We start from the raw sequence: 9,654 nt of genomic DNA, 5'->3' as shown, positions 1-9,654 counted from the left end.
TGGACCCGATGCCAGATCTAGTCTGCAGGGCTGAGTGGAGGAGATCCATCTGAGAGGTTCATAGCAGACGTACTTGTATGTATCTCTGAATGCATGGTGTCGGTCATCGGACAGGCTGGCGGTCAAATAAAATCCCTGTCCGGATCTTAGAGGGAGACAGCGAACAGATGATGTTGGGATGATGAGGAGCTGAGGAGGGGAGTGGGCCGGGGGAGTGATCCAGTGTGTTGTGAATAACTGGACGGCGGTACCCTGGTGTTGGAGCTGCTAGCCAAAAACTAGTCCGCCTGGTTCTTCAGCTCCAGTGTGCATGAAGCTCCGTCTCCAGCAACCAGCCATGTGAAGGGTACGTCCGGCTAATGCACCTTAACCCGAATAAGAGGTTGACATTTGCTTTCAGGTGTGTGACTGTGAATAAGGGAGGTTTCCTCTGGTACTGTCACTGTGTGTCTGGTAGCTAAGCTAGCTGCCGAAGCTAACACGGGGGGAGGTGTCGGCTCCCAGACCCGAGACCGAGGAGGCACCTTCTCCCTCCGCGCTGCGGGGGGTCGGAGCGCCTCGGTCGGCTTCAGATACCGAGCTGCTGCCGGGTTGACGACAACACTTCGTCTCTGTTGGTGGCTAATGATGGCACTAGTTCTAGTTAACTTTCTTCCTGTGGAGGAAGATAAGGGGAGCTCCGCTAGTTAAGGGTGGTGTAATAACATGTACACCGTGTTCCCCTCGTCCAGGTCCCGCTACATTTGTGGTCCGGTCTTTATGTTGCATTAGTGGAAATTAAAGCGGTGACCAATGGGTGTGTTTTCCGACACGTGTCACTGTCGGTATCGTATGGACTGTTAATTGAATTAACGACGTATTGTTGACATCCATCAGGGTACGTTGCCACGACACATGTCGGGCTGCAGGCTGCAGACGTTCACTAGGTCACACGGTGCTGACCGCGCGGGAGGAGGGGACTCGGGACCGGGCTCGTCTGGCGGGGGGACCCAGGATGTCTTGCAGCTACATTTATTGACATTCAGGGCATTTAGCAGATGCTTTTAATCCAAAGCGATTTATAATTATTACATTTGTCAGGAGACAACAATATATGCGCCGTCGGAACAGTAGGGATAGCTAAGCGCAACAGATCCCACCCACCGCGTCGTTCTCCCTTAAAACAGCCTCCTCCGGTCCCTCCTTACTGTAGCCTAAGTCACTTAACGCCAGCCTCCTTGGTCCCTTCTCACTAAGTCTCTACTGGTCCTGGAGAGGCACTGCACAGCATTAGGTGGCTCCCGCATACAGGTAAATACCCAATTCTAGCCGTTTTAGATGACAATAGTTGGTTTTCAGTCGAGCCTGTCATGTAGGATTGTCCAGGGCTTTTTTCCTCACTAATTTTAACTTTCTAAAATAACCTGACTCTCTACTTTTAAAGTGAAACGTTGCTTAATGCTAGTCCTCCTTAATTCACTCCTTTCCATTTCCTTTCCCTTTGCAACTCGAGTCCTGCCAGTTGCTCAATCATTTGAAGAGAGAACCTTTGTTTTAATTAGGTTTCTTGTTGTAGCTACTGATTGAAGTTAGCCAGGGCGGTGAGCACAGATGGGAGCTGTTGCTAATCCGATAGATTGTTCCTGGCCGTGAAATGCCTACCTATGGGAGATTATTGTCAACCTATATTTATTCTGACTAATTGGTTTAGTGTGTGTGTGTGTGTGTGTGTGTGTGTGTGTGTGTGTGTGTGTGTGTGTGTGTGTGTGTGTGTGTGTGTGTGTATGAGAGTGTGAGAGACACAGTGGAAGGTTAAATCATTCAACGAAATGTCAGCAAATGTTGAAACACTCAATTTAGTGCCATTTTACTGGCAACTTTTTGCCAGTACAATAAAAGTGTTCTACATTTCAACAGTTAATCAGTTAAACTTGGCATTATACATGGGGGGGGGGGCACTAAAACGGCTGGTTTCGTGGGATGGGATTGGGTGTTGCATTACAGGAAGGGCTGTTTTTCAGCAGATCTGCTGACATTTTGGTTCAGATTCAGTGACGGGCCGCAGATCACCAGGGCAACAGCAGGAAATCCTGTCAACCCATCTGCCGCTAGCCAAGGCACAAGCAGTAAAATTAAACGTCTGGCTTGCATTTGTTCCATGCATGCCTGTGCTCTTAGTTATGTCCTTCACCTACTCCAGGTGGCACTCAGACTTCCACCTCCTGAATCTGCGTCTTCTCCTGTAGGCTGGTTAGTTTACCTCTGTCTCATGTCCAAACCTTTTCCTTTTGTTCCTCTACAGAACGATGGCCGAAGGATAACATCCACGGATCACGTTCCCTCACCGTGGGGTGACCCCTGTTTTCCTGTTGTTCTATCACCGCTTCCTTGTCCCGTAACCATCCACCTCACCCACCTCCTTTTGTCCTCTTGTAATTCTGTCGGAGAAAATAATTCATCCCTGCAGAACGGTCACCAAAACAATTCATCCACTCTAATGGCAAGGGACCAGAGTTAGGCAACACCGCTAACAGAGGGCAGCATTAGTGGACCGCCACTGACTTGCCTCTCCATGTTCCCACTGCCTGCCTGCTCCATCCCTCCCTTGTGAGTGACACCCCGGCTTGTGAAAGGGGCAATTTATTGTTCCACACACTGTCCCAACCTGTTGCGTCTTTCCTCCAGCCTTTCTCCCTCCTTTGCTGTGATTGGGTCATGGTTCGCAAAAAAAGCTCTTTGATCCTGTGTGGAGCCTTCCTATTCGTCGTCTGGAACGCTCTGCTGCTGCTCTACCTATGGGGGCGTCCGCCCAGTCTTGGGGAGGCGGGGGGAGGCGCTGAGCCCGGCGGGAAGGAGGAGTGGGGGGGCGACCATGGGGCCAGGGCCAACCTGGCCGGGGAAGTGATCCGATTGGCTGAGGAGGTGGAGGCGGAGCTGGAGACTCAGAAGAAACTGCTGAAACAAATTGAGAGCCACAGGTCGTTATGGGCTCAGAGGAAAGACCTGGGCAAACGGGCCATGGACGATGGGGGCGCCGACAAGAAGCAGAGACGTCCGGAGAAACAGCCGCCCGGACCCCAGCTTCCCCCAAAAGACCCTGTAGATAAGAAAGACCAAATCCAGGCAGAACCTTCCCAGGAGTTGAATCCGGCTCCAGACCCAGATCAGAAGGCCGTTCAGATACAGGCGCAGCCCGTTCTGAATAATGAACTGGGAACCACGGTCACCGTACCTCAGATAGTCATTCCCATCTTGGTGATCGCCTGCGACAGGGTGACGGTGAGGCGCAGCTTGGATCGGTTAATCCAGTACCGCCCCTCTGCCAAGCTATTCCCAATCATAGTTAGTCAGGACTGTGGCCACGCCGAAACGGTCCGCGTGATTGGCTCGTACGGCGATCAGGTGACCCATATCAGGCAACCAGACCTATCGGATATCAGAGTGCGACCGGAGCACAGGAAGTTCCAGGGTTACTACAAGATCTCCAGGCATTATCGCTGGGCGCTGAACCAGGTGTTCAACACATTCTCCCACTCCACCGTGGTCATCGTGGAGGACGACTTGGAGGTACTAGTGGACTTTGTTATTGGCAAGCTGACTTATTGGCAGTCTTTCTTTCATTCATTCAGTCATTCCTTCAGTCAATGGTTACCATAGAAAATGAAGTACCAGGACTACTAATTAGCATTAGTAGTCGCTGCAGTTTGCTACATTTACTATCAAATGTTTTGAAAACATTCTCCTTTTACGCGTTTTTAAAGACACTATAGGTCGATTCAGAGTGGAGAGCTCTGATCCTGTTTTACATTTACAGATTAGCACATTTTCAGTGATCTAGCCCCAGCAAGAGACATCCCATCTGTGTGAAGATTTGGTGGGGGCGGGTGTGTTTCTACAGTGATAGAGGGGTGTTGTTTCTGTCTATAAAAATCCCTTGTTTCAACCACAGAAAAATCCCTGTGATCACTTTTCTTTTTTCAAATATATTCAACTGGTTTCACTGATCATTTCTAGTCAAAGGTTTACTGTAATTATGACAACTCATTTGGGAGTTACATTTATGATCAACAGGTGGCCCTACACTAAATACTGGGTCCTTTTAGTTAAAAAAGAGCACAGCTGACGTAAAAGAGGACCCAACATGGGCCTGTGCCGCATGTTGGAAAGCAGTGAATCATCATTTTAGGTTGCAAAATAAATGACCTCAACAATCAGCCCTCCACTGTGGAAGCTTGGAAGCTCCGGATTCACACTGAAAGCCTACTTGGAACTGGTCCAAACCAGACTAGCCACAGCCAATCGTTCACGCAGTAGCCCCCCTGCAGCCAGTGGTTTACCTGTATTTGGCAGATCAAAGCCCCACATGGTGGGCAGGTGTGAAGAACACCATCCGCTCCTTGAGTGGGAGGGACACATTTGTCTGCCGGAAACTAGGGTTGTGAATCCTTCACGATTACAGTAACATTGGTTATTGGTTATTTGATTCTCTGTGTCTCTATTTGATTCAAAATGTATTCTCAATTCAAAATAATTTGCCAATTAAAGAAACGATTCTTGACTGCGCCAAAAAAGGTCATCAGAGAAATCATGGCATGAAATCAGAGTGAAATCGGTATGATTTACATTTGAAATCAAAAGTCATGTCAACTTTTTTGGAAGTCGTGAATCGGATCAGACTCATAGAACATAAGAATTGCGACTCTGGTGTGAGCCGATGGCTGAGCCTTCTTGTGGAGATCAGTTGTATGTCTGTCTGCAGACCATGCCTCCTGACACCCTCCCTCCCTGGCAGGTGGCGCCGGACTTCTTCGAGTACTTCCGGGCGCTGTACCCCGTGCTGCGCGCCGACCCCAGCCTGTGGTGCGTGTCGGCCTGGAACGACAACGGGCGGGACGCCCTGGTGGACCCGGGCAAGGCGGAGCTGCTCTACAGGACGGACTTCTTCCCGGGCCTGGGCTGGATGCTGCTCAAGGACCTGTGGGACGAGCTGGAGCCCAAGTGGCCCTCGGCCTTCTGGGACGACTGGATGCGGCAACCCGAGCAGCGGCGGGAGCGCTCGTGCGTCCGGCCGGAGGTGTCCCGGACCATCACCTTTGGGCGCAAGGGGGTCAGCCTGGGTCAGTTCTTCGACCAGTACCTGCGCTACATCAAGCTCAATGGGGAATTTGTGCCTTTCACAAAGCAGGACCTGTCTCACCTGGTCAAGGAGCAGTACGACGCGCGCTTCGTCAAGGAGGTGTACGGGGCCCCCCTGGTGAGGGTGGAGGACCTGCTGCAGGGGAGCACGCTGACGGGGACGGGACCCTTTCGGGTGCAGTACTCCAGTCGGGACAGCTTCAAGGTGCTGGCCCGCAATCTAGGGGTGATGGATGACTTGAAGTCAGGGGTTCCCCGTACGGGCTACAGAGGCGTGGTTAGCTTCCTGCACCGCGGCCGCAGGGTGTTCCTGAGCCCCCCGGAGGGCTGGACCAAGTACGACGTGAGCTGGAGCTGAGGGGCTCTGAGCGCAGAGCTCAGAGTCAAGAGTCTGGCTGAAGCGGACAAACCTCTGAAACCAAAGAATTGATCACCGGTGTTAATGAAACTAACTTGAGCTTCATTCATAGCCGCTGAAGGATCAGAGGATTTACAGCGGTGGGGTGTAGGAAAACTGAAGTCGGTGAGCTGTAATGGATAAAATATCTTAAAACCTTTAAAAAGAACCGGCTTATGAAGGCTTTCAAATGATTAGATCAACTCTGATTGGTGTCATGTGTTTGAATGATCAGCCTTTCTATTTTGTCTACAGGTAAAATCCCTCAGAACGGCTTCTGGTTACAGGCTTCATAAGTGATGTAATCACTAACATGGTCCACTTTTCTGCTTGAGCAGATCTTTGTTATATCTTTAAAACCTACTGAGTAGCCCTAATACAGTTCCATATTGAATCAGAACAATTGAAAATGCCCATCTTGACAATCACTTGAGATGGTGAATAAAAGGTGCAATTGTAGTACTTAAGTATGTGTGAATGAACCAGGGTTATAATAGTAGCTTTTAACAGAGAACTGTATAGGACAACTGAGATTTATTTTATGACATTTTATTTAACTCGCCTTGAAATAGAACTGAAAAGGCTGTTCTTGCTGCATTGACTCAATATCCAAACATTTGGTCTGGCATCACATGTTCCTTCTGTTAGTGTCAACACCATGAACATATAGGCCCGGTTAGAACTACTGCCCTGTGTCTCCAACCCATGGTTTGGTTTTGAAGTTAGGTTTGTTGAAAAACCACTATTTTCTTTTCTGACGTGTTGGAAGATTTGGGCGCATCGGTAATCATTGTACTGTATTTTCATTTGGGAAATGATCGAGAGAATGGAAAGATTGCCATTTCTTCACGGTAATGTGTAAAACCACTGCCTGATGCGTTTACAGTTTTAATACATTACAAATAAAGCCAACTATTTTGATATTTGCTCACACTGTGCGAGTCCAATATCTGCTGCAATCTAATGGATATAAAATACAATATGCAACTACCTACACCTTTCTTAGAATGGATTTATATGAATATATCCAACAACATATACTAAGGTTCCGGTTCAAGATTTTAATAGATTGCAAAGAGAGAGCGCAGAAGATTAAAAGATTGAAACAACCATAAAAACGTGCCGCCCCCCTACCTTTCTCCGCCAAAGAGAGAGGTCGCATTTCTCGCACCTGTGATTGACAGGGCAGACGGATTCCGCGAACGGATCACGGTAAAGTGTAAATTGGCTCGTACAGAGGTAGACCCCACATGACAGTTCTTGCATCTAACCTGTCTAAACTGTGGTACCTGACTGACATACTTGAAGACAGTGCACTAAGACTTCCGAACAACCAAGGGATTTACAGAACGGTGAGAATCTGTTAGGGACATGTGAGACTTGTGATAAAGGTCCAAGAGTTCAGGAGAGAAGTGCCGGTGATGCCATTCAGCTGTAGGGACACAAGCTGTTGCTCTTCAATCAAGATGCATTTATATGAATCGGTTCAACGGTCAAGTCATTCCTGTCCAGTACAAGGAGCAGGTTAAAAGTGAAGATGGCGTTTTTTTGATGGGGGTGGGGTTGGAGACCTTGTCTAGGGTGCCAGAATGCCCAAACTCGTATGTACTGGGGTGGGGCTGGGCTGGACTGGTAGAGGAGGAGGTGAAGGAAAGCATTTATTGATTTAAATTCTTTGTTTATGTTCTGCACCTCATGCTGGAGATAAAACAGAAAGGCTGTTGTCGGTAAAAAAGAAGACATTGTCGTTCTTTTAGGGGTATTATGTTCTATCAGTTGTATTATGTCACAACAAAAAAGTGCTCCCAGATAATTCACTGGGGTGAAGGTGGGCGTGTCTACATCTGGACTCTACCTAAACGCCCTTCAAAAGGAAATGGTAAATTCTGCTTTTTTTTGCTTTTGTGCTTCCCCATATTTTGTGTTTCCACCACAACTGGTACTGTTTGAAAACTGCACATAAATAACAAACAAACACAGTTTGGAAATACCATCTCGTTTGATTTGACTAAAGACTCCTACATACTCTTATCGAACCCCAATAATGAATAGCCTATGACTCTGCCTCCTGAGGTTAAAGTGCCTGCACTCTGTTGTGGCAGAGAGTGGGCTGCAGTCGCAGGCTCATCTCCACCGCTCTGTAGCTCATGGGTCGGGTCAGCACACGGTGCTTCATGGCCCTCTGAAGGTTCAGCTGGAGACTGAGGTGGAGCACAGCCACCATCCTGATGATCCTCTCCACGTTGAGCCTCCAGTTCAGCACCATCTTCTTGGGAGATTCTCATGGCGTAGAGATGGCCCAAGTCCTCAACCTCATCAAAGATGGGCCAGTTTGCTACATCAGACTGAGCCTTGACGCTACGCATAGAAGCACCGGTCCGCCCACGAAGCGGAGCACCAGGTGCTTGGTCCTGGTGGACATATCCCCTCTTCATAGCCGTACTTCTGCTCTAGCCAGCTGAAGGCATCCTCTGTGTGAGTGAGGTCCTAGGGTGGCCGGATCAACCCCCCTGGGCCGTGGGGGGTCACGGCGTCCACTGTCCTGCCGGTCAGGCGGAGCTCTTCAGGGCCCTGGAGTTTCCTCTTCAGCTACTGGGAGGAGCGGGCCACACTGAGGCCTGTGGCGGGGGACCAGTGGACGTTGAGGTCCAGGGGGTCAAGGGTAGAGGACTGGTTGTCTCTAACTCTGTGTCGGTAGTGCGCTGAGGTCCGTGTCCTCAGAGCAGAGGCAGCCCTCTCTGTTCCCCAAGAGGGTTCCTGTGTGCTGGGCCAGTAGGCTCGGCGGCAGCCTTGGAACCAGGGCCGGCAGCCCTTCAGCTGGACGCTGCTGCAGGAGGCTGCAGGTCAGATGGTGCCTGAGGGCGACACCATCCTCAGACCTCTCGTCAGAAGTTTCTGAAGATAATGTAACGAATACATGCGTTTTCTATATGAAGAGGCGGATATCAGGTGGGCTATGTTCTGTTCCTATGCCCCTCACAGAGAGCAGAGGTCTCCAGAGGTCACGGGGCTCACGGACCAGGAAGAGACCTCCTGCCTCTCTGTAGAGGACTCTATTCACACTCCACATCTGAACTAAGGTATAAAGAAAAAGGTTCCGAATAAAAATAGTCAAACACGTAGAGTAAAGTGTGGTTATTACATGAGAATACACAAGTTGAGATGACTACAGATGTGTTTTTATAGATTGTACTTACTTAACTGTCCTCTAGCTTCCCTAACATACAATACAATATTTGAATGGGATTCCTGACATGTTTATTCCTCATATTGGTCTCTGTCATCAGTCCATGTTGTGTCGTGCCCAGTTGGTTACAATTGACGAATGTTTGATTTTCGGTTACCAGGGTAAACAGAGCTTACAAGGCATGTCGTTAAATGTTAAATGCCACAATAGTGAGTTCAAGGAATAATGAGCCTACGTCTGAGGAAATTGCATATGTTCATGGAAAATGTGGAGTCATATATGTGCTGAGCCCAATTAATGGGTCTTTCATTGGCACTCCTTTCAAACGAGGGTGGTGAGCTGCCCTGGAAATGTTGGTTTTGCAAAACCGTATTTACAGTAAGCGTCTCCTATCAGCCTGACCCTCGGCATTGAGGAACCTCTCTCCTAGCCTGTGGCCAATCAAAATTGCCAGGACAGAGGTTAAAATGTCCTCCCACACTGGTGACTGAACTGCAATCGCTTTGTGGAGAAGATATGGGGGTAGTTTAAGGGTCAAATAATGAGGTCAACAGTACAAAGTCAATATTTGTAGTTTTTTTTTTCTCATAAGAAACAATGATAATTGAAATTGAAAGAGTACTTTTTTGTATAAAGATCAAAATGATCATAACAGTTAACACAAAAGCGGAAGATAAAACGCTCCATGCTGCTTGTTGCATTGGACCAACCAGGGGTCAAGGGAGTAGTTTTGGGTCTGTCCTACCCACCACCGCCACTTGAGGGCACTGCCTCTTCCTCGACATCTCCTCCTTCCTCTCCTCTCCTTCCTCTGGGAAACCGCAGAACAATACTACCACCCAGTGGTGACACACGTGCCCAAACAGCTTTGGTTTTATTCCAGGGGATAATCGAATCTACAGGATTTGAAAGAGAGACATTTGATATTTTATTGTCTGATTTAATCTTTATTTAT

General features: G+C 48.6%; 1 protein-coding gene across 2 annotated transcripts; it reads left to right on the top strand.

The window, feature by feature from the left end:
* Positions 1 to 45: 45 nt before the first annotated feature.
* mgat1b (alpha-1,3-mannosyl-glycoprotein 2-beta-N-acetylglucosaminyltransferase b) lies at positions 46 to 6,440 on the top strand. Of its 2 annotated transcripts, none has more exons than XM_079749931.1 (3): positions 46 to 346; positions 2,282 to 3,546; positions 4,772 to 6,440. In XM_079749931.1, the coding sequence occupies exons 2-3, from the start codon at positions 2,695 to 2,697 to the stop codon at positions 5,471 to 5,473; spliced, it is 1,554 nt and encodes a 517-aa protein (XP_079606057.1). In that variant the 5' UTR covers positions 46 to 346; positions 2,282 to 2,694; the 3' UTR covers positions 5,474 to 6,440. The 2 variants fall into 2 exon arrangements, with proteins under 2 accessions (XP_079606057.1, XP_079606058.1); XM_079749932.1 differs by lacking the exon at positions 46 to 346 and adding an exon at positions 1,252 to 1,290.
* The last annotated feature ends 3,214 nt before the right edge of the window (positions 6,441 to 9,654 follow it).

Source organism: Pollachius pollachius (assembly GCF_949987615.1).
Source record: "Pollachius pollachius genome assembly, chromosome: 13".
Classification (NCBI taxonomy): domain Eukaryota; kingdom Metazoa; phylum Chordata; class Actinopteri; order Gadiformes; family Gadidae; genus Pollachius; species Pollachius pollachius.
The sequence above is the reverse complement of the archived record's forward strand: the minus strand, read 5'-3'. Positions and strand labels throughout refer to the sequence as shown.